The following is a 26209-nucleotide window of genomic DNA, read 5'->3' as shown; positions in this document are numbered from 1 at the left end:
AATCAAAGGAAGGCTTTGCTTGACCCATTGTTTCTTTTAGAAGTAAAGAGGAGCCCCCTCCCCCTGCCCTTTGCAGACTGGTTAGTGTCCACTTCTTCCTGAAGAAAAGTCGGAGTGAACTTTTCCACTCTTTTAGGGGGCAGGCGGGAGGGTTAAAGACAGAGGTTTCCTCTGTGTGACAGCTCCTGGAAGTCGCTCTGTAGACCGGGCTCACGGATATCTACCTGCTACTGCCTCCAGAGTGAGTGCTGGCTAGACTTTCTATCATCTTAAGGTGCGAGATGTGTGGAGAGAGCTGCCCCTTTTTAGCTCACAGTTTGAGTGCGGGGGTGGGTGGGGGAGGAGGATCTTTATTAGAGGAGACCAAGCTAGGTTCAGTTCTCCTGGTGTTGAGAGAGACCTGTTCCTCTTGGGTCACATAACTATATTTTTATTTCAGGCACACCAGCCACAGCATCATGTCAGGGTTAGAGTTTGGGTTTTTGTTTCATGATTGAGAAAATCTGTGGCTCAGCTGCGTGCAACTGCCAGGCATGCCGAGGGCCATCCTGTTCAAGGAGCTCATTGGGCATGTGGGCTTTCTTGGAGGTGATCCTGTACCGTGATGCACCTCCAGAATTGCTTCCAACCTCTGAGAACCACTCCCTGGTACATGCATCTCCCTAAAGGCTGGCATGAGAGCCAGGCATGGTGGTGGGTGCATGCATGAAAGTGTCAGATAACCTTGGAACTGGAGTTAAAGACAGACAGGTGTGAGCTGCCGTGTGGGAGCTGGAAATTGAACCAGACTCCTTTGGAAGAACAGACAGTGCTCTTAACCACTGAGCCATCTCTCCAGCCCCCGCCCATCTTTGTTTTTCTTTTCCTTTTTTCTGTTTCTTTTAACCAAGCTCACCCCCAACTGATGAAAGTTGGCCTACGGAGACTACCTGAGGGTTTCAAGACTGACTGACTGTTTGGTCGATTAGGCTTGGGGAGGGGGGGCTCTTATTTTAATTGAATTTTTACTTCCTACCATGCGTTCCAATCATACTTTCCTATCCCCAAACTTATTATGGTCTATATGAAGACCTTATCTATTTTACTTTATCTATTAATTGGATCAAGCCTAGGATGTATATTCTTGTGATTAAAAATAGTTTAGTTGACATGACCATTATTTTGATCAACTAACAATTGGCTTGTATTACTTAATTATCCTAATAAGCCTTCAATAGCACTTATCAGGTATTGGAAGTAAGCTACAATTGAGTTGTATGGGTTCAGTGCCTCATATTAGAGTAGAAACACATATAATGTGTGTGGAGAATAGTCTTAAATTTGAACTCTATATCAATGTATCAAAGTTAATCTTATTTTGTATCAATATACAAAATTCTATACCAATGAGTTAAAATTAACCTTTTTTGTTAGTAACAAATAAGACCTTAGGTTGAGGAGTAGATTTAATAATCTACATTTTATCCTATCATCACTATATATTTCTATATCCTTCCTTCTTTATTTTCAACCCCTCTCTCCATATCTACAAAAGAAATACAGAGGAAGAGAGACTTCCCTGAATCCAACTTTGTTTTCTCTCTAAATAACACCAATCATAACTTATAAGCAACTCCCAATGAAAACAAGCATCTTTAGCCCAAGAGAGGAAACATAACCCTACCCAACCGCCTTTAGGGTAAACAGGGCATCATTCTCTTAAGGTTTCTTCTGGCTGATTTGAGGTGAACAGTGCCTTTGTAGGGGCCCAAATAAACTCAAGGGACGTGGTAAATCAAGCCAGGAATAGCATTTGTGGTCCAGTTTCCAAATATTGAGAAATTCTTGGCTTAATAGAAGTCCTGTGTGGGACAGTCAAAAATACTGTACTAACTTGTATGGAAGCTTTCTTTGAAGCTGTCTGAGATGGCTTCAAATGTGGCAAACCAGCCACTGGGAAAAACATCCTCGTTTCTGCCACAGGCAAAATTCTGCCTAAAATGGGCAAGCTTGGATACAGGCAGAGTCAACGGCCAAACTCTGCCAAGACAGGGTAAGCAAGTCCTCAACAGTTCCTGTCTCACAAATATGTCTGTCAGATATATTGGGCCAGAAGGTTGAAGATGATGCTCCAACATTATAGAGAGGTTTGGGTGACTGCTTTAGCAGCAAGCTATCTCTGTCATTTTTTTTTCTTTTCCTTCCCTGCTAACCTGCACTTGCGGTTCACTCAAGTAATTAAGGCTCATTCCTTCTCAAGTCTCTGATGGGATTGAAGACCAGATAGTTTAGTCTTACAATTAACCTTAGCTGTTTAGGAGTTAAGATGTTTTTAGGTCTAGATAGAGGTTTTGAGTTGGCAGAGATGAGATATGATAGATATTGATTCTCATTCAGAATTTTAGACTCATCATGATAGGAAAGACATTTTCTACAAGGATGCCAAATGCAATTAGCCAAAACACCTGGAATGTAACATTCATATGATCTCTGAATGTTTCATGGTTTTTCTTGCTGCATGTAATTTTTCTACTTATGTGTAATAATAAAAATGTATATGCAAAAAATAAAATCTTTTTTAAAGAAAATAAAAGCAAAAATTCTTCTCATTGGCCAACAATGGCCAGAAGTAGCTTTCTCTAACTCCACTCCTGTCACTTGCAATCATTGTGCTTAGGGTTTTCTGATACATCTGGGTGAACATCTGTTTTATCTTATCAAAGACAATGTCCCTTTGAGTGACCACAATCCTGACCAGGGTCGAGTCATCTGTGCCAGCACCTTCCATTGAATAGTAGAGCTATTCAACAAGTAAGACAGGGCCAGTTAAGGGCACATTGCAAGATGGTCTTCAAAGCACTTTCAACATATCCAGAAAATTCTCCACTTACACTGCTCATCAAATCTCGACTAGCCATCCTAGAATAAGCCTCCGTGATACCTCACAACTGTGGAAAGCTTCTTGTGGGGAGGATAATGTTGAAGTGGGATTCATGTGTCCCTAGCCTCCCCTCACCAGCCCAATAGAGATGCTGAGCGGCTTCCTGAGTCATCTGGTGGTTTGCACTCTGGTTCTCATCATGGCTTCCCTGGCACATGGACACGAGGAGATATTCCAAATGTCCTGAGGTATCTGACCTAATGTCCTTCTCAATGTCTCATCCAAATTCTGATTGATAACATCTAACAATGTCTAGAATTTCTTGATTTGTTCTTTTGCACAAATTTTCTATGAATACACCATCTTGAATTCCTTCTCCCTGGATTGCTTTCCATAAACTCCAGGCATCATAGTATGTAGAAGACATGAACAGGGCAAGGTTTAATTCTTCTATGCTTCTGACTTGAAATCTTTAGTTAAATCCTTGCCATGCATGGTCTTAAAAGCTGCTTTAATTTGCTGCCTCTAGTCATTGGAATTGTTGGATACAACATCCATCCACAATTGCTTGCTTGTCTGTCCCAAACCCTTTCATTGCTTTGCCAAGAATGTCTGCATCTCTCATAGCATCAAAGTTGGAAGCTGATTGCATCATCCCTTGGGTGCCCTGAGTCATCACAGAAGGCTGGCTAGGGTAAGGAGCTTGTCCTCAAGGCTACAGAGACAGAATCTGTCCCCCAGGAAAGCCACATGGTACTGGAACCTGAGCAGATCCACCACCATATGACAGTACAGGTGTCTGTGAATAGCCAGAAAAGACTGCTTCACCAGGTGGGGCCCCAAAGCCTTGGGATCCAGGATAGGCTGGAGCACCCCTGGATTTAGGCACCAGGATAGCTCTCAGGGGATAGAAAACCTCCAAGTGTAGGATAGCCTCCAGATCCCAAATAGCCGTCACTTGATGCTGATGGGTAAGCACTCCCTCCCATTGGTGGAAAGTCACTAGGATAAGGATATTGATCTATGGGGGGGAAGACGACTCCTGACCTGTAAGTGGATATCCAGGGAGAGGTGGCTAGCCTGTTAGGGGATAGCCTGGGTATGACATTCTGAGCTAGAGAGAAGCATCACACCCTAGCCTGCTTTTCCGTAATATGAAGCTAGGGAGGGCTGGAGCCTAAAAACAACTTTGAAATCTGCTTTTTCTCTTAAAATTTTCTTTCTCTCCATTTATGACTTTGACTATGAGCCCTAATGAAATTTATGCTGGAAAGCTTTTTCCCACAGAGAATGTTGAAAGAAGGCATCTGGCCAAAGGATCAAGACAATGAGAGTCTTGGCTCTAACTATTGTGATCAGCCAGGCAGAAACTGCTTGAAAAGCAAAGTTAGGACTTTGACATAATAGTGCCTGGTTAGGTAATGTTAGCTGTAGAAAAGTAAAACTTGTTTTTTTAGAATCTGCATAGAAAGTAATACAAGGTGGCCTTGGAACATCATCCTTTACACATATTTTACACTAAAGGACCCCTTGTCAGCTATCCTAGACTTTGATAAAGATGAATAGCACACCTGTTGGTTTGGGACTGGAAGTAAGTCATGTTTTTCTGTGTTAAGGACATTTAGTTTCAAGCTATATTGCTATAACAATCATGTAAACACAATGGCTTTAGAGGTGAGGACATTCTAGTGGGACTCTAGATGAGAGAAGCATGGGAGAATGGCAAAGTAGAAGGATCCAGAGGGTCCTAGAAACCTACAAGTAGAACATTATGATAGGCAGATTTGGGCCCAGGGGTCCCGCTCAAACTAAGGCACCAGCCAAGGACAATACAGGTGGTAAACCTTAAACCCCTACCCAGATCTAGACAATGGACAGAACACTCTCCATAGTAGAGTGGAGAGTGGGATATTACTTTCTCACATACTCTGGTGCCTCACCTTTGACCATGTCCCCTGGAAGGGGAGACCTGGTGGCACTCAGAGGAAGGACAGCAGGTTACCAAGAAGAGACTTGATACCCTATGAACATATACAGGGGGAGGTAATCCCCCTCAGGAACAGTCATAGGGAAGGGGAATAAGGGGAAAATGGGAGGGAGGGAAGAATGGGAAGATACAAGGGACGGGATAACCATTGAGATGTAACAAGAATAAATTAATAAAGTAAAAAAAGAGAGAGAGAGAAAATAAATAAATAAATAAATAAATAAATAAATAAATAAATAAATAAAATTTGCTCAGGAAAAAAACACAATGGCTTTACCCAGAGAAATTTATGATTAAACTTTTCTAAGTATTGTTTTTATAAAAATCAAGTCATGATGACCATTGCTTGGATATTGATTGATTTTTACTATATGCTTATAACTGTTTGTATTTCTTTGTTAGATTGTTTTCTTGTTCTGTTTATTTTTAAATGCTCTATTGATTGTAAAATATGAGAAAATCATGATGTAATATGTAATGAAAAACTGAACTTCACATTAAATAAAGTACAGGGGTTGGCCCAAGGAGAAAAAGAAACATAAAGAAAAACAAAGTTCTTCTGGGCTAAAAGACCTTTCAGTTTGCATTTCAATTTATGCATGGGCCTCAGTATTTCTTTTCTCCTCCATTCCTCAATCTCTCCTCAACAATTCATTCCCTCTGACTAATTATTCCCCAAGAGATGGTTTCTTTGGCCAGATGATCTCTGACAGCTCAATTCTTCCTGCCCCAGAACCATGAATACTTTCTTTTCTCTGATCACAAAGCTGGTCTATGGGACATGTTATATGAGAATCCTACTGCCTTAGTTTTCTTCTCTGTTACTGTAATAAAATGCACTGCCATCTTCTCCCATTCTTAGTACTCTTGGGAACAAACTAAATGTCCTTCAACCAAAGAATGAATAAACGAACTGTGGTACATTTACACAATGGAATACTACTCAGCAGTTAAAGACAGGGAAACCTTGATATTTGCAGGCAAATGGATGGAACTAGAAAAGATCATCCTGTGTGAGGTAACCCAGACCCAGAAAGGCACACATGGTATATGCTTGTTTATGAGCAGATATTAGCTACATAATACAGGATAACCACACTACAATCCACAGACCTAAAGAAGCTAAATAACAAGGAGGACCCTAGGGAAGATGTTTAATTTTCATTCAGAAGGGCAATAGAATAGACATCAGAAGTAAGTGGTTGAAGAGAAAGAACAGGATGGGCACCTACTACAGAGGTCCTCTGAAAGACCCATCCAGTGAGGGATCAAACCAAATTCTGAGACTCACCACCAAACTTTGGGGTGTAAGGAAGGGAGTCTTATGGAAGAATTGGGAGATAGAAGGACCTGGAGGAGACAGGAGCTCCACAAAGAGAGCAATGGAGCCAATGAATATGGGCCTTTGGGGAGGTATCCTGCAGAGATTGGTACACCAAGCAAGGACCATTAATGGTATGGACCTAGACCCTCTGCTCAGATGTAGTAGATAGGCAGCACAATCTCTTTATGGGTCCTTTAATATGGGGATTAAGGGATACCTTTGACATGGACTCTGATACCCACTCATTTTGATCACTTCCCCCTGGTGGGGGCAGCCTTGCCAGATCACAGAGGAAGAGGAAGCAGGCAGTCCATATGAGACTTGATAGGCTAGAGTCAGATAATAAAGGAGAAGGGCTTCCCTTTCTGATGACTGGAGGGGGGTAATGGAGATGTGGGAGGTAGGATGGGACCAGGAGAAGATGAGAGAAAGGGCTACAATCTAGTATAAAGTGAACAAGTTAAAAATAAAAACAAATTAATTTTTTCAAACTAGCCATTTACACTATGTTAATCCTGCCAATCCAGAAACATGAAAGGCCCTTCCATGATCTAGAATAAACTACAAATAACTCAAGGAAACATAGCACTATAAGTAACAGCTAGCAGAAGCATCATCTGACAAGAGGTGAGACTGAATGGAAGGCATTAGGCAAACAAATAGGGCACCACAGTTGGTTTTTACCATCAACTTGGCTCAACCTGCAGTCACCAGAGGAGGAAGTCTCAGTTGAGAGATTTCCCAAGTCATATTGGCCTGTAGATATGTCTGTGGGGGTACTGTCTTGATTGCTAACTGATATTAGAGGGCCCATCCTAGGATCGGAGGTGCCGTTCCAACAGCAGGTGGTCCTGGCATGTATAAGAAAGCTAGCTAAGCAGGAGTCTTGCCTGGGACAGCAAGGAGCATTGCTTCTTGGGTTTCCACTTTTCTGTTCCTGCTTGTGTTCTCAGACTGACTCCCTTCAGTAATGAATGATGAAATTGTCTTAGTTAGGATTTCTACTGCTGCAATGAAATGCCATAACGAAAAAGCAAGTCAGGGAAGTTAGGGTTTATTTGGATTACACTTCCATGTCACTGTTCATAATCAAAGGAAGTCAGGACAGGAACTCAAACAGGGCAGGAACCTGGAGGCAAGATCTGATGCAGAGGTCATGGAGAGGTGATGCTTACTGGCTTGTTCAGCCTGGTTTCTTATAGAACCTACAACCACTAGCCCAGGGATTTGTACCACCAACAATAGGCCAGTCCCTCCCCCATCAATCACTAAGAAAATGCACTTTAGCTGAATATTATGGAGGCATTTTTCTCAATTGATGTTTCCTCTTTTCTGATGACTCTAGTTTGTGTCAAGTTGACATAAAACTAGACAGGATAGGCCTGTAAACTGAAATAAACCCTTTCTTCTCCTGATATGCTTTTGGTCATGGTATTTTTCTTGCAGCAACAGAAATGGAACCAGAACAGTGCTCAGCATTTTCAAATGTCTCTTGGTTTCTGCTTATTTCTCAGAATTTCCCATCCCATTTTTTTTCCTTATCATGACCATCGCTCCACAGTTCCTTCCTTTTCTTTTTTTTTCTTTTGTATATAAGATCTTTCTACATAGCAATGTGTCCCTAGGAGGTCCAAAACTTAATTTGTTACATAGACCAGGATGACCTCAGACTGGCAGATATCCCCCTGCTTGTATATACTAAGTGAAGTTCAATTCTTTTTACTTTGTCTTCCATTCAACATCTATACCTAGAAGAGACTAACAGATCTATTCCCCCTAAAACACAAAGCATGAATAAGAAATATTGTTTTCCCTCCTAGACATTTTTCACCTGAGCATGAATGAAAAGTGACAGAGATATTGCACCCTAACTCAGGAATCTCAAGAACTAAAAATCACAGGAAAGAGTTTTGAGAGTATCAAGCTTGCAGTGTGATGACACTTTCTAACTTGGGCTTTCAATGGTCACCAAAACGTACTTGAACAAATGTTTTCCTTACCATGATTATCATGCAGACTGGCCCCAGGAAACTCCAGATAAACCCAGTTTCTGTATTCAGCCAACAGCTGTAGAGGAAAACACAGGAGGCATGAGCAATTGCCTCAGCACACTGACCAGGCAACTGAGCATCCTGCAGAACACTGAAGAGTGAGGTTCATTCAAAAATGCCGATTATAGGATGGATGCATGCCAATGTCATATGGGTGAAGATGCACCCTGGGCAAATATTCCTGAGACCTCTGCCTATAACAGAGTCCAAGGTAAAGTATTAATTGTAGGTTCTCCTCCAAGATTCATGACTTCACTGGCCCTGGGTAGTTGGCTAGGTTTCTAGTACCAAGAATGATTTCTCTCTTTTTGAGAATGTCTCTTTTAAAAACTGTTTACTGGTTCTTTGTGAATTTCACATCATTCACCCAATTTCATTTATTTCCCCATCCCTCCATATTCACCCTCTGCCCTTGCAACTCACACCAAAAGAAAACAAACAAAAATAAATAGATAGATGATAGATAGATAGATAGATAGATAGATAGATAGATACATAGAAACTTCACCATGGAAACTGCAATGTGTCCCACAGTATACCCTTTTGCCCAAACAAGTTTCCTTATAAATGTTCATTGCAGTGAGTCATTGGTCTGGTTCAAAGCCTCTGGCTTCTGATATACTATCAATACTGGATCATCCTCTTGTATATCCTGTTATTGCCCTGTGATGTAAGGATCTTGAAGCTTTGGTTCTGAAGGTCTAGTCCCTTCATATACTCCAGCAGTTTATAGGTCACAGAAGTTGGGGTGGATCTGGGCCTGAGTAGTAGCTGAGTTGGTCAGCTTGATAGCTCTCCTGTGCTCATGACCTGGGCCAGCTCTCCAGCACTGCCCAGGTAAGGGGTGGGGCCAGCTCTCCTACTCTCCCGTCCTCAGAGCCAACTCTCCTGTGTCCACACCACCAGGGTCATCTCTACTGTGCTGCCCATAGGAGGTGTGGGGCCTGTGTTGGGCAAGTCTTAATTCCAACTAGAGAGCTGTTGGTTACCACCAAGGTATGCATCCCAGTGCTGCACCTGTAGGATTATCGTGCTATGCATCAATGTTGTGGTTCATAGGCTTCGTATGGGGGAAAGCCCACATGGTCTCACCCTTACAGAAGAATTGTAGGAAAAACTAAGGAATGCTAAAAGTGGGGAAAAATAGTTTTCCCTAGGGAAGAGCATACCAATTAGTTATCCAATACCAAATGGTCAGCTGTAATAACATACATACAAGTAGCATTATACAAACTAAGAAGTTTTATTTATTAATTTAGAGAAACTGTCAAATTAGCCCAACTAGATACTCTCATCTATTTAATGGACATACATTAAATCCTTTACTGTAAATAAACAATTTGGTGGCCATGAAACCAGGATAACTAGGGATATCTAGCCCTCTTCAGGGCACAGCATTGTAAAAAATTGAGTTGAGCATTGTTAGAATAGCATAAAATACTGTTGAACCAGCATTTCGTGTTCATGATAAGCCTTTATTTCAAGGACACATTTTCATATTTTTCTTTAAGTAATTTTAAAATGTTCAAATTCAGGGTGAGTTGACTTTCTTATTGACAGCTATTATACCATTCCTTGGCACCCCAGTTGCCTTGAACAGAGGATTATCAGCCAAGCATCTTCCCTCATGTTAGCCCAGCTACCTTGAGTACACCATGAAACCCCACTTTTCCCTGAGGATCTGTAGGCAGCTAATAGTTGCTAGGAGAGAGACATTTTCTTCAGTTACCCACACTCCTATAAATAAACCTTTAACATACTCTATAAGTACCCCAAATTAAACTTATTAATTTACCTCACCCCTCAAAAAATGACATGAAAGTAGAAGGGAATTTTGGGAAGATGGAGATCATCAGGGTCAGTTGCCTATTGTCTGAATTCAGTTAATTGATGTGGGAAAATCCAGCCCACTGTGGGCAGGGACATTCCCTAGGCAGAAAGTCCTAAACTTTAAAAATGGGAAAATGGAGCTGAATATAAGCAAGTAAGCACATGTGCATTTATTCCTCTCTTTATTTTCTTCACTGTGGATGCCATGTAACCATATGTTTGAGGTTCCTGCCTTGACTTCCCACAATGATATACTATTACCTAGAACTGCAAGGTGAAATAGATCCCTTTATCTCCTATGCTACCTTTTGTAGAGTAGTTTATTTTAAAAAACAGAAACAAAACTAGAATGCCTCCAATGTATACTTTGAGCCATAAATCTCATTTTCTTTGAATACCCATGGGCTCATGATTTCTACCCTGGAAATATGTCTTCTTGCCTATACACAATATCCATCAGGGTCAAGGTCTCCATCTGGTCCCTTGCTGACTCCAGATAACTGTGGGAGTCACTACTCTTAGTGGCCACATAGTTATTCTGTAGTTTGAATGATATGCCAGAGTTAGTTTTTTTTAACTCAATACAAACTACAATCACCTGGGAAGAGGAACCTCATTTGGGAAACTGTCTCCATCAGATTGGCTTGTGGGCATATCTATGGGTTATTTTCTTAAATGCTAATTGATGCAGGAGGCCCTAGACCACAGTGAGCATCACTATCTGTAGGCTGATGGGCCCGGGCTTTACAGTAAGGTTCAATGAACATGACCATAAGCAAGCCATAGAGCATCATTTTTCCATGGTTCCTACCTCAAAGGTCCTGCTTTGACCCTTCCCTGACTTCCCTGTCATAATGGAGTACATATTAAATATAATTCAAATAAATATATTAAATATACTTCAAATTATATTTAAAATAAAACCTTCATACCTTTATTTGATGATGATGGTGGTGATGATGATGATGATGATGTCATGACATTGATCAAGGTAGCTAGTACAATTATTATTATGAAGCCTGGCAGCAAGATCTTCATAAAGAAAAAATGACACTCACCGATTATGCATTCCATAGCCCCGTGGTTGTACACTGGCAGAGATTGTGACCACCAAAACTGGGAGCCCATAGCCAAAGGTACAGAGGTGCAGCATCTTGATGTTGCGTGAGCTGAAATAATTCACCACCTTCAGGTTTCTCACCATCAGGAAGAGCATCACTGCTTCCACCAGCATCCAGAAGAAGCAAGCAAGGAAAAGATAGTGTAGGAATCCTGCAATGATGGCACAGGCTATCTGCAGGGGAGAAATCTGCATGTTAGGATCCCCCAGTGGAGGTAGAAGGTTGAAGTACAAAAACAAGGGAGGGATGGCTTTGGCTGGGCTTCCTCCAACAACCCAGCCTATTTTGCACTGAGTATAATGTGGTCACCCCTTTACCATCAAGGAGTAGTTAATTCCTTGGCTAGGTACCCATGACAACTAACAGAGAAAGGTCTAATGTCATGGTGACAGAGCAAATCAAGGGAGGGATAGGATGGCCACTTGAGACTCCAGGTGTACTTCCTCCAGATTTCCCTCAGCTGAAAGTAACCCCAGAAAAAGTCATGGTTCATAAGCAATGGACAGATAGAAAAAAAGATAGATTCTACAATGCAGCTTCCATGAGGTCATCATCCATTGATGGTGTGGGACTCTGCAGTGATGAAGCTGTTTAAGAGTCACCCAAATTCATGTAAATGACCCTGTTCTGTGTATGCAAGTCCACTGTGTACATTCATTCACCAGCTGGGCTTGTGTGGAATCGTTCATTTGGTCTATCATCCATCAGTAAATTATGTGCCCACTCCATGCCCCATGGTGAGGAAATCCATTCCAAGCATCCTCGCAAAAGCCAGGCATGGAAATGCACACCTGTAGCCCTAGAAGTAGGAAGAAGACAAGGACTGCATGGGGATCACTACCTAGCCAGCCTATCCTACTTGGTGAGTTCCAGACCAATGAGATATCCTGTCTCAAAAAGCAAGGTCAGGCCAATAAGATGGCTCATCTGACCAATTTACTTGCTGCCAAGCTTGATCATATGTAATGAGAGAACTGGCTCCTGCAAATTGACCTATGAATTCCATGACATGTACATACATGCACACATGTGTACACATATTAAAGCACATAAACACACGTGTGCATGTGCATGTGTATGCAAAATAATATATAATGTTTTGAAGCAGGTGTGGTGGGATACCTCTGTTGCTAAAGCACTTGCTACACAAGTGTGAGGATTGGACCAGAGTTCAGATTCCCAGAACCCACATAAGTGCTAAGTGGACATAGTGGCTCCCCTATAATTCCAGCCATGGAAGGAAGCCTGCTAGTAGTAGGCCTACTCATATTGGCCAGATCTGGTTTTACTGAGAGACCCCGCCTCAATGAGTTATGTAGAAGAATGATTGAGAATTGATTTATTCCTTTTGGTCTCCATGTGCACATGTACATGGAAGAATAAGCTAGAATAAAACCTTTCTTCCCCCAAGTTGATTTTGGTCATGGTGTTCATCACAGTAACAGAAAGAAAATTAAGACACTGTCAGGCGACACTGTGAAAAGGCCCCGGAGGAGGGAACTAGATAGTGATGAGCAAAGGAATATGGGCAGATGGTGCAGCTGGGTAGGGACACAACCCAACAGTCACAAACCTGGTTGTCGGTCTTGTCTACACCCGTGAGGAAGAGAATCTTGGCCAAGAAGAGACACACACAAAGGTGCAAGTGCATGTAGGTGTTGTGATTCTGAACAGCACGACACAACAGGAAGGTAGCTATGGCCAAGGCGAGGCATACAAGGGAGATGACTGTACCCAAGTGGCTGATGATGTACAGGGAGAATTCCATCTATCAGAAAGGAGAACCATTATTGGCCTTACAATAGAACTGAAATTCACCCTCAGATCCAGAAAAACATAAGACCTTACTCAGACATCCTAAGCTGGTAGAAGAGTTCAGGGGCTCTGTCCTGTGGCCTCAGAATTATCTGAGTGTTATCCATGACTCTAAGCAATCTGGTAGCATTACTGAGTACCCCCCAGCACCTAGTTTTTACTTGGTCCTCCATACTTAAGAAGATATCTACAAACTATAATTCCAAGAATCTCTTGACATAGAGGTCCTGGGTGTAGTATAGATTTTTCCATGGAATGATATGTATACACACATTTGGGAAAGCAGAAAAATGGAAACTACTATACATCTGTAGGTCAGGTGATCTGTGGACAAACTCCATACCCCAACTTTTTATCCTCCCATTGCCTAAGGATGGAACACACATGATACACATGACAGCAATTTCTGGACCCTTTGAGTTGAGTTGTGAGGGAATGGTCATCTTGAAGCTCCTCCATGCATTTCCAGTGATTTTATGAGTGCACAATTGCCTGTATTAAAGCCCCTATCACTTGAAACATCTGAAGTGATTTCTGCCTCTGGGGCTGAGCACTAACCAAGATGCCAATATCTGAGACATTTCAACTTCCTTTCCCTATACTGTACATTGATAAATAGTTTTAAAATTCATGGTTCCTTCTCTGTGTTAAAGATAATTCCAGCCAGTGTATCACCGGGCCCTCTACACAACATTGTCACAAACTGTTCAAAAAGTGCCCACAATTTTTTTCAGCTCTCAGGCATAAGAATTGTGATGAGACATAAAGACTTGATTGTTAATCAGTAAAATAGTAATGTAATAATAACTATTTTGGTTTTTGCATGAGTGTGTGTTTGTGTGTGTGTGTGTGTGCGTGTGTGTGTGTGTGTGCAGGTGCATGTACAAATGTGTACACATGTATGTGGAGGCCAGGGGACAACCCCAGTTACCACAATAAGAAATATTATTCACAGGATCACTCATTAGCCTGAAGCCTGGCCAAGACTATCTCACAAGTGAGTCCCAGGGATCCACTTAACTCTGCATTCCACACTGGGGTGGTTTCAAGCTGTGTCACCATCCCTGGCTTTTTACATGGATACTAAAAAATGGCATCTTGTGAACTCAGATAGATCCTTGTCTAACACGACAAGCACTTGACAGACTCAGCCATATCCTCATCTCATGGCTACTTTACATTGTCATTTCTATAGGACCACAGTAAATGCATACAAGAACTTATGTATGTATGTGTCTTGTGTTGTTAACTGTGTGTTAGTTTTTTCTTTTTGATGCTTTGACATGAAAGCTGGGTTCCACTCAGAGGGGCTGAGTGTCATATCCAAGGAAAAAGTTACCCACACCAAACTTGAAAGGGACCATTCTTGCTATTGCCCCACTATAAGTCCTGTACACTATAGTCTCCTACAAGGTTCTTGGTACCTTTGTAGTAGGGAAGTGCCCTAGGTCCTAATACATTAGCCAAGGACACTTTCCACACCTATTAAGACACGTTTCTTCTTTGTTAATTCAATAAATTCATCTGTTCTCACTCCATAATCCCTCTTATGAATACAGCTCAATGAGGACTCTATATTACACCTGTGACCTCAATGGCAAGAGATTATGGGAATTGCAGTTTGTAGATGTTCTCTCCAGTAATGGAATGAAGAGCATCCTTTGGGCTTGGAGGTGAGTACTGTGGGATGCCAGTGTATTTTCAACCTTCACTGCCATTTAGGAATTGCTAGAGCTGAACTTCTGGTTGATGTCCCTAGTTCAATAGAAAGAAAACTTTGGGGCCAGTCTTTCTCAAGGTTCAAGTCCCACCTCCACCAGTAACTAACTCCATGATGAGGCAAGCCACTGAACATTAATCCTCCTCATCCTCATCCTCATCCTCCTCATCCTCCTCATCCTCCTCCTCCTCCTCCTCCTCCTCCTCCTTCTTCTTCTTCTTCTTCTTCTTCTTCTTCTTCTTCTTCTTCTTCTTCTTCTTCTATCATGGAGGCATAGCACACATTCCTCTCCCCCATGGCTACCTTGTGTAACACTTAAATCCATGGGGTATTGAATGAGCACAAAGGATGTTCCATCAATACATTCCCATTAGGTTTCAGGCAAGATACTCAGGTAAACATGAATGACTTGCCAGTACTCACTGTGATCTCCCCAGAAGCCATGATGATGGCCAAGTTTGTCATCCGGTTACAGCTGCAGGATGTGTGTGTCTCAGATGTATTGAGGATGTTGCAGTCTGATGATGTCCATCTCCCATTCTTCACATTGGTGTTCCAGGAGACACAGATGGGCTTCTCAGACTTCTTCTTTGCCTGAAAGATCAAAGGCCCCAGTCACCTGAGAGCTTCACTGGAATGGGTTCAATATGACCAAACTCAAGATCCTGAGGCTAAACAACTCAGAAAATTGAAAACTGACTATATTTCAGTCTATAGTGATGCTTGGCCTGGTGTTAAACCACTGTTACTGCTACAAGAAAACTCCTTTCAGAGACGGACAGATAGCTCAGCAGATAAAAGTGCTTGTGCATGCACAAGGAAGTAAGTTCAAACCCCCAGAACCCACATTTAAAAAAAATATGAGAGTGCCATCATAGTCCTGTAATCCCAGCCATGGAAGGCCGAGATAGCAGCTTAATAAGGCTTGCTGGCCAGACAGCCTGGCTGAATCAGCAAGCTCTAGGTTCAGTGACAGGGCCAGTCTCAAAAAATAAGGTAGGAAGAGGCAAGAGAGTTGGCGCCATTGTTAATAGTACTTAGTGCTCTTCCAAAGGTACTGGTTTTTATTCTCAATATCCATATTAGGTGAATTACAAACACTTGTAACTCCAGTTTCATGGATCTGATGCACTCATATGCACCCACAGGAAAACACGCATAATTATAAATAATAAAAATAAAAATAAATCTTTATTAGAAGGGAAAATGGGAGAAAGCCTTGAATTCATTGGCAAAGGAAATAACTTCCTGAACAGAACACCAACAGCTCAGGCTCTAAGATCAACAATTAATAAAAGGGACTTCTTGAAACTGAAAATCTTCTTTAAGGCCAAGGACACTGTTGATAGAATGAAATGACAGCCTACAGACTGGGAAAAGATCTTCAAAAATGCTACAACCAGCAAAGGGATACTATCCAAAATACATAAAAAAACTAAAAACATTAAACACTAGCAAATAAAATAACTTAATTAAAAATGGGATATAGAGCTAAACAGAATTCTCAACAGAGGAATTTCTAATGGCCAAGAAGCTCATTGTCCTTAATCATTAGGGAAATGCAAAACAAAATGACTCTGAGATTCCATTTTACACACATCAGGATGGCTAAGATAAAAAACTCAAGTGACAACACATGCTGGTGAGGATGTAAAGAAAGGGAACATTCCTCCATTGCTGATAGGAGTGCAAACTTCTACAATCACTTTGGAAATAAATCTGGTGTTTTCTCAGAAAATTTAGAATAACTCTACCTCAAGACCCAGCTATACCACTCCGGAGTATACACCCAAAAGATGCTCTGATATTTTCTCAGTTATGTTCATACCAGCTTTATATGTAATAGCTAGAAGCTGAAAACAACCTACATGTCCCTCAACCAAAGACTAGATGAAGAGACTGCTATTAAAAACAAAGAAATAGTGAAATTTGCAAGTAAATGGGTGGAACTAGAAAAGATCATCCTGAGTGAGATAACCCAGACCCAGAGAGACACACGTGGTATGTACTTACTTATAAGTGGACTTTAGCCATATAGTACAAGATAAGCATACTGAAATGCACAGACCCAAAGAATATAATTAATAAAGAAAATCCAAGGTAGGATGTTTAAACCTCACTCAGAAGGGGAAATAGAATAGGCAAAGGTATTGGTTGAAGAGAGGGAACAAAGTAGGAAAGGAAACACAGAAAGATATGAGGGAGGATATCAGACCTCGGGAGAGTTTGGGATGAGGACAAAAACCCAGCAGAGAGAAGAGAAACTGGGTGGGGCATCTCTGTGACAAACTGAAGACCTAAGCCAGGTTAGATTCCCAGGAGGATATGAGAGGGATGCTATCAGAGACTCTTAGTAGCAGGGGTCGTAGACACTGAAAAGGACACTTTCTAATTAGATAAGTCTCATAATAGAGGGAGAGGAACACCAAACAATCCACAAAACCTTTGATTCAAAATTCACCTTACCTACAAGATGTGCAGGGATAAAGACAGAGCAGATAGAGCAGATATTGAGGGAAGGCACAACCAATGCCTGTTCCAACCCAAGACCCACCCTATGGAAGAAAACCAACCCCTGACACTATTAATGATACTCTGATATGCTTGTAGACAGGAATCAAGCAGAGTTGTTCTCTGAGAGGCAGTGCCTCAAAACAGATGCTGAGATTTTGGGTAAAGCTTAGGGAGCCTTGTGGAAAAATGAGAGGAGGGGGATAAAAGGACCTGGAGGTGACAAGAGCTTCACAAGAACATCAACAGAGCCAACTAACTAGGTCCCAGAGAGGACTGATAAGATATAGGGCCCAACCAAAAACCTTGCAAAGACTGGACCTAGGCCCCCTACAAAGATGTAGCTAATGGACAGCTCAAGATTCATGTGGGTTCCCTAGTAAGGGGATCAGAGGCTTCCTCTAACATTGATGCTCTTGAGAGCTTTTCAATTACTTCTCCCTGACAGGAATGCCTTGCCAGGCCACAGGGGAAGAGGACACATTCAGTCCTGATATGAATTGATGAGCTGGGATGGGTGGGAAGGTGGGGATTCCCTCTTCTGAGGGATAGGGGATAGGAAGAAATGGGGGGAGACTAGGAGATGAGGAGAGATGGGGATAGGACCAAGATGTGATGTGAATAAATTAATAATTCCTTAAAATGAAAAGGACTTATGAAATAAAAATATAAATCTTTAATCCCTCTCCCACAGTCCTCTACCTATTGGGTCCACCTAGAGCACAGCCAGCAGAGGTGAGCTCCATGCTGTCCCCTGAACTAGTCTCTCGCCCATGGCTCTCCTTACCTTCCCGAGGAGACCTGCTGGGCCCAAGGAACATATAGGTTAAACCCCTCAAAGCCAATCCCCCTGCTGCCAGATCCACCAGGGTCACAGCCAGTAGAGATGAAATGTCCACTGTCCCCTGAGCCCTATTGTAAGGCCCACAGCTCTGCTTACCCCCTGAGGAGGCCTGTAGGGATCCAGCAACATTTAGGTCCAGCTGAGACACAGCCAGCAGAGATGAGCTGCAAGCTGTCCCCTGAGCTCCATTGTCAGGCTCACAGATCCAACTGCCTCTCTGAGGAACCCTGCCACCATCAGGAACATCCAGCCAATGCCAGAGACAATGAGATGGCTAAAGGCCAGCATAAGAACACAATCGAAAAGAGCCAGGGCAATATGGCACCACCAGAGCTATCCTACTACAACACACCCTGGATATTCTAACACAACTGAAACATAAATCCAACCATATTAAGATGATAGAGTCCTTTAAGAGGAACTGAATAACTCCCTTAAATAAATTCAAGAAAATACAACCAAGCAGGTGAAGGAAATGAGTGAAATTGTTTAAGACCTGAAAATGGAAATAGAAACAACAAAGAAAACACAAACTGAGGAAATCCTGGAGATGGAAAACCTGGGGAAGATAATAGGAACTATACATACAAGTATCACCAACAGAATACAAGAGACAGAAGAGAGAATATCCAGCATAGAAGGTACAGTTGAAGAAATCATACCTCGTCCAAAAAAAATGTTAAATCTTAAAAGTTTCTAACATAAAACATCCAAAAATCTGGGACACAATTAAAGGAACAAGCCTAAGAATAATAGGGGGGTTCAAGATGGTGGAGCCCAATACACACATTTTTTGCTAGCAGGACAGAAATAACTATACAGCAACCTAAGGACTGAACTGAGAATTACAAAACACCAGTGCTGTTGATCCCCAGGTGATAGTGATGTAAACTGTTTGGGGCACAGGTGGGCCTGGACTCAGACCACCAGGCTAGTCCACAGAAAAGGCCCTAGGTCCCAGAAGGCATGGGAATGCACTCCAAGAGCTAGCTACAGCACACCTGGTAGGAGCGCAATTTCTGGCCTCTGGGGCCCAGAGAGTGCTGTGGGCCGCTGAAACTCTGGTGTCTGGGAATGCTTGTCCACTGGAAACCTCACAGCCTAGAACACAAGAGGATCTGACCTCAGGTCCCCAGACCAATCCACAGAAAGGTACTGGGTCCCTGCAGGCATGGGTGTGCTCCAGGGACTGGCCAAGACACACCTTGTGGGAGCACAGCTTCTGGCCTCTGGGACCAAGAGAGAGTTGTGGGCTGGTGGGACTCCAGCATCTGGGGTTTCTGGCCCACAGGAGACCCCAAAGCCGGGAACACAGGTAGGTCTGACCTTGGGTCGCCAGGCCAATCCATGGAGAGTTAACAGGTCTCTGCAGGAACAGACAGGAGCACTCCAAGAACTAGCTGGAGCACACCTGGCATGAGCACAATTTCTGTCCCCTAGAGTCCAGAGAGAGATGTGGGCTGTTAAAGCATCAGGGTCACTCATTCTCCAACTCCTGGAGGCAAGTAGGATAGAAAATATGACTGAAGAAATTGATACAGCAACCAAAGAAAACATTAAATCTAAAAAGCTCCTGACACAGAACAGCCAAGAAATCTCGGACACTAGGAAAAGACCAAACCTAAGAATAATAGGAATGGAAGAAAACAAAGACTCCCAGCTCCAAGGATCAGAAAATATTTTCAACAAAATCATGAAGAAAACTTCCCCAACCCAAAGAAAGAACTGCCCATTAATATACAAGAAGCCTACACAACTCCAAATAGATTGGATAAAAAAATAAAATCAGAGATCCAAGATGGCAGTGAGCAGTGTGGACCATGTTTGGAAGCTCCAGTGAACAATTCAGGGAATTGCACAGATTTCTGAGCCAGGAACACAAAGGTCCCCACAGCACAGCAGCAGGAGTGCTCCACGGTTCAGAGGGACCAGGGTGCAGAGGACCTGTGTGCCCCTGCACATGGGAGGAGCACGGATTTTCGTGGATCAGAGCAGCAGCAGCAGAGACAGCAGTGTCACCAGCAACACCAGTGGCATCAGTGGTGGTGGCTGAGGTTTGCAGCTCAGAGCCTTCCAGTGGAGGTGATTGGTGTGGTGGACATGGGAGTTGCTGTGGGAGAGGGGAGTCTGGACAGGATTAGGGTCGCATGGTGCCTTGAGACCCAAACCAGACTCAGTGGAGAGTTCAACCCCAGAGTCCCGAGTTTGCTCAGTGCACTGTGCCGTGGAGACACTGGCTCAGCTCAGCAAGCAATTCTACCTGAGAAAGTATCTCAGCACAGCCACAGTTCCCCTGCTGTGACACTGGCTGAGCCGAGCACTCAGTTCCACCCTAGGCATCAGCAGAGTGCAGCCGTAGTTCTCCTGCTGTGACGCAGGCTGGGCAGAGCACTAAGTTCCACCCTTAGGCACTTGGTTAGCGCAGCCACAGTTCTCCAGCTGTGACGCAGGCTGGGCGGAGTGCTCAGTTCCACCCTAGGTACCGGCTCAGGGCAGCCACAGTTCTTCTGCCGTGACACAGGCTGGGCAGAGTGCTCAATTCCACCCTAGGCGCTAACTCAGTGCAGCTGCAGTTCCCCTGCTGTGACACAGGCTGGGCAGAGTGCTCAGTTCCACTGTAGGAACTTGCTCAGCGCAGCCACAGTTCCCCCGCTGTGACGCAGGCTGGGCAGAGCGCTCAGTTCCACTGGAGGTGCCAGCTCAGGCAAGCCACAGTTCTCCTGCTGTGGCAGACGGTTCAGGAACTGAGAATCTAGCTGACCTCGACACGTGGTTCGGGCCCAGTGTCCCTGGCTGGACTTGGCAGGGGACCCGGAAGGCTGTGGATACCTTGGCCTGACCCAACGCTCATTCAGAGACCCAGAACGATTGCAGGACCCACAGCAAAGGGGAACTGAGGATCACTGGCTGTGAGAGCCCAAAACGACAGGGCTAACCTCATGCCACCCACACCAGTGAAGTATCAGAGCTTCCAGCCTACGGAAATCATGAGAAAATAAGTGAATCTATCATCAGACTCCCTCCACCCAACTCTGAAAGTTACACAAAAAAATGGCAAGATGTATAAAGGACAGCGTAAAAGCATACGCAAAAAAAAAAAAAACAAATAACATGGCATCTCCAGTTTCCAGCTATCCCAAAGAAAACAACCCAGAGAACTCAAATACAACAGAAACACAAGAAAATTACCTAAAATCCTTGGTAATGAGGATGATAATGGAGGAAATAAATAAATTTCGAAATCAGATGCAGGAAGATGCAGCCAAACATGTGCGAGACATCAAAGAAGCACATAGAGTGGAACTGGAAATTTTTCAGGAAAATGTAAACTACCAGAAGAAAGAAATAAATAAAATGGTTCAAGATCTGAAGACCTATAAAATGACAATGGAAGAAACTCAGGAATATACAAAAAATCAGATAAAAGAAATCAAAAAATCTGTTCAAGATATGAAGATGAAAATGGATTCAATGATAAACACACAGACAGAAGAAAAATGAAAACGTGAGACCTCAGAGAAGAAGGCGAGGGACACAGAGGTGAGCTTTTCTAACGGAATCCAAGAGATGGAAGAACGAATCTCAGGGCTAGAAGATACAATCACAGATCTTGAAGCAACCATTAAAGAAAATGCCAAATCTGGAAAACTCTTGACACAAAACACCCATGAAATTAAGGACACCATGAAATCTGAGGATAATAGGCATTGAAGAAAGAGAAGATATCAGACTCCAAGGCCCAGAAACTATTCTCAACAAAATCATAGAAGAAAATTTCCCCAATCTAAAGAAAGAGATGCCTATAAACATACAAGAGGCCTGCAGAGCACCAAATAGAATTGACCAGAAAAGAAAAACTGCCCATCACATAATAATCAAAACACAAAACATACAGAACAAAGAAAAATATTAAAAGCTGCAAGGGAAAAGGGCCAAATAACATTTAATGGCAAACCTATCAGAATTACACCCGACTTCTCAGCAGAGACCATCAAAGCCAGAAGGGCCTGAACAGAGATCCTGCAAACCCTAAGAGACCACAGATGCCAGGCCAGACTACTTTACCCAGCAAAACTATCAATAACCATTGATGGAGAAAACAAAATATTCCATGACAAAACCAAATTCAAACAGTACCTATCCACAAATCCAGCTTTACAGAAGGTACTAGAAGGAAATCTCCATCCCAAAGGGTCAAGCTACAACCAAAACTACTCAGGAAATAGATAACTATACCATGGCAAAAATACAACTACACAAACGCTCAACTGGAATCAACAGCAAAATTAAGACTCTTAACAGTCACTGGTCATTAATGTCTCTCAACATCAATGGCCTCAATTCTCCAATAAAAAAAAAACACAAACTAACTGAATGGGTGCATAAATAAGATCCAACATTCTTCTGCATTCAAGAAACACATCTCACCCATAACGATAGGCATTACCTCAGGATAAAAGGTTGGAAAAAATATTCCAAGCAAATGGTCACAAGAAGCAAGCAGGCATGGCCATTTTAATATTGAACAAAATAGACTTTCAACCAAAATTAGTCAAAGGGGATGAGGACAGACACTTCATACTCGAGAAAGGTAAAGTCAACCAACATGATATCACAATTCTGAACATCTATGCTCCCAATACGAGGGCACCCACATTTGTAAAAGATCTGCTAAAAGGCTTAAACCACACATCGATCCCCACACAATAATAGTGGGAGACTTCAACACCCCACTCTCACTGAAGGACAAGACATTGAAACAGAAACTAAGCCGAGAAATAACATCATTAACCAATGTCATGGGTCAAATGGATCAAACAGATATCTATAAAACCTTTCACCAAGACAACAAAGAATATACCATCTTCTCTGCACCCCATGGAACCTTCTCCAAAATTGATCACATCCTAGGTCACAAAGAAAGCCTCAACAGATACAAGAGGATTGAAATAATACCTTGTATCCTATCAGATCATCATGGGCTTAGGCTGCAATTCAACAACAACAGAAATAACAAAAAGCCTACACGTATGTGGAAACTAAACAACTCTCTGCTAAATGACACCTGGGTCAGGGAAGAAATAAAGAAAGAAATCAAGGAGTTTCTGAAATTCAATGAAAATGAAGGAACAACATACCCAAATTTGTGGGATACATTGAAAGCAGTGCTAAGAGGAAAATTCATAGCACTAAGTGCCTTTAAAAAGAAATTGGAAGCATCGCACATAAGCACCTTAATGACACAACTGGAAGCCCTAGAAAAAAAAGGAAGCAGAAACACCCAAAAGGAGTAGACGTCTGGAAATAATCAAACTCAGGGGTGAAATTAACAAATTAGAAACTAAGAAAATGGTCCAAAGAATCAACAAAACCAAGAGCTGGTTCTTTGAGAAAGTCAACAAGATAGACAGACCATTAGCCAAACTAACTAAAAGGCAGAGAGACAGTATTGAAATCAACAAAATCAGAAATGAAAAGGGAGACATAACAACAGACATTGAAGAAATACAAAGAATCATAAGATCCTACTTCGAAGGCATATATGCCACACAACTTGAAAATCTAAGGGAAATGGACGATTTTCTTGATCAATTTCACTTGCCAAAATTGAGTGAAGAACAGATAAACAAGCTAAATAGTCCCATTTCCCCTACAGAAATTGAAGTAATCATTGATAGTCTCCCAACCAAAAAAGCCCAGGGCCAGATGGTTTCAGTGCAGAATTCTACCAGACCTTCAAGGGCGAGCTAATACCGATACTCTTCAAGCTACTCCAAAAGATAGAAAGGGATTGGAACATTACCGAACTCATTCTATGAGGCCATAGTCTCATTGATACCTAACCCTCACAAAGACTCAACAAAGAAAGAGAATTTCAGACCAATTTCTCTGATGAACATCGATGCAAAAATACTAAATAAAATACTTGCAAAACGAATACAAGAACACATCAAAGATATCATTCATCATGACCAAGTAGGCTTCATTCCAGGCATGCAGGGATGGTATAATATACGGAAATCCATCAATGTAATCCACCATATAAACAAACTGAAAATAAAAAACCACATGATCATCTCTTTGGATGCAGAGAAAGCATTTGATAAAATCCAACACCCATTCATGTTTAAAGTTTTAGAGAGATCAGGGATACAAAGCACTTTCCTCAACATGATAAAGGCTATACACAGCAAGCCAATAGCCAAAATCAAAGTAAATGTTGAGATACTCAAGGAAATTCCTCTAAAATCGGGAACAAGGCAAGGCTGCCTACTCTCTCCATATCTCTTCAATATAGTACTTGAAGTTCTAGCCAGAGCAATAAGACAACAAAAGGAGATCAAGGGTATCCAAATGGGAAAGGAGGAAGTCAAATTATCCCTATTTGCAGATGATATGATAGTGTACATAAGTGACCCTCAAAATTCCACCAGAGAACTCCTACAGCTGATAAACACCTTCAGCAAATTGGCTGGGCACAAAATTAACTCAAAAAAGTCTGTAGCCTTCCTATACACAAATGACAAGCTTGCAGAGGAAGAAATCAGGAAAGCTACACCCTTCACATTAGCCACAAGCAATATAAAATACTTAAGAGTTACTCTAACTAAGCAAGTGAAGGACTTGTTTGAAAAAAATTTCAAAACTCTGAAGAAAGAGATTGGAGATGACATGAGAAGATGGAATGATCTTCCGTGCTCATGGATCAGGAGAATTAACACAGTAAAAATGACCATCCTACCAAAAGCAATCTACAGATTCAGTGCAATCCCTATCAAAATACCAACACAATTTTTTAAAGACATTGAAAGTTCAATTCTGAACTTCATATGGAAAAACAAAAAACCCAGGATAGCTAAAACAATCTTGTACAATAAAAGGTGATCCACAGGAATCTCCATACCTGATCTCAAACTGTACTATAAAGCAATAGTAATAAAAATAGCATGGTACTGGCACAGCAACAGGCTGGTTGATCAGTGGAATCGAATCGAAGACCCAGATATGAACCCACACACATATGGTCACTTGATTTTCGACAAAGAAGCCAAATCCATTCGATGGAAAAAGGATAGCATCTTCAACAAATGGTGCTGGTCTAACTGGATGTCTATGTGTAAAAAAATGCAACTGGACCCATATTTGTCACCTTGTACAAAACTCAAATCCAAGTGGATTAAAGACCTCAACATAAAACCAGAGATACTAAGTCACTTAGAAGAAAAAGTGGGGAAGAGCCTGGAACATATTGGCACAGGAGACAACTTCCTGAACAGAACACCAACAGCCCAGGCCTTAATGCCAACAATTAATAAATGGGACCTCATGAGGCTGAGAAGCTTCTGTAAGGCAGGAGACACTGTCAAGAGAACAAAGCGACAGCCTACAGACTGGGAAAAGATCTTCACCAACACTACATCTGACAAAGGTCTAATGTGCAAAATATATAAAGAACTCAAGAAATTAAACACCACCAAACCAAATAACCCAATTGAGAAATGGGGCTTGGAACTAAACAGAGAATTCTCAACAGAAGAATACCAAATGGCTGAGAAACACTTAAAGAAATGCTCAACCTCCTTAATCATCAGGGAAATGCAAATCAAAATAACTCTGAGATTCCATCTTACACCCATCAGAATGGCTAAGATCAAAATTTCAAGTGACACCACATGCTGGCAAGGATGTGGGGAGAGAGGAACACTCCTTCATTGCTGATGGGAATGCAAACTAGTACAGCTACTTTAGAAATCTATCTGGTGCTATCTCAGAAAAATGGGAATAGGGCTTCTTCAAGACCCAGCTATTCCACTCCTTGGAATATACCCAGAAGATGATCCAGCACACAACAAGAACATTTGCTCAACCATGTTCATAGCAGCCTTATTCATAATAGCCAGAACATGGAAAGAGGCTAAGTGTCCATCAGTAGAAGAATGGATAAAGAAACTGTGGTACATATACACTATGGAATATTACTCAGCTATTAAAAACAAGGAATTCCCGAAATTTGTGGATAAATGGATTGAGCTAGAAATGATCATAATGAGTGAGTTAAGCCAGAAGCAGAAAGACTCAAATGGTAGATACTCACTTATATCTGCATATTAGCCCAAGGGGCATGTCCCATGAAAGCCTTCAAGTA

The 26209-nt window shown here is 42.1% G+C and overlaps 1 protein-coding gene and 1 pseudogene across 2 annotated transcripts in view; both read right to left on the bottom strand.

The window, feature by feature from the left end:
• Nucleotides 1–26209, bottom strand: part of ADGRE1 (adhesion G protein-coupled receptor E1) — a 90059-nt gene that overhangs the window by 9703 nt on the left and 54147 nt on the right. Inside the window, exons 15-18 of the mRNA XM_084796281.1 lie at nt 15132–15302; nt 12747–12941; nt 11111–11346; nt 8172–8238 (exon numbers count right to left, since the gene is read on the bottom strand). Coding sequence (XP_084652407.1) covers nt 8172–8238; nt 11111–11346; nt 12747–12941; nt 15132–15302 — 669 coding nt within the window. The remainder of the gene's footprint in view (nt 1–8171; nt 8239–11110; nt 11347–12746; nt 12942–15131; nt 15303–26209) is intronic.
• Nucleotides 2586–3968, bottom strand: LOC311605609 (annexin A7-like; annotated as a pseudogene). The gene has a single exon. The product of its transcript is annotated as an annexin A7-like (transcript).

The sequence above is a fragment of the Acomys minous genome (genome assembly GCF_964271855.1).
Source record: "Acomys minous genome assembly, chromosome: 9".
NCBI classification, from domain to species: Eukaryota; Metazoa; Chordata; class Mammalia; order Rodentia; family Muridae; genus Acomys; species Acomys minous.
Note: the sequence above shows the minus strand (reverse complement) of the source record. Positions and strands in the feature narration are given on the sequence as shown.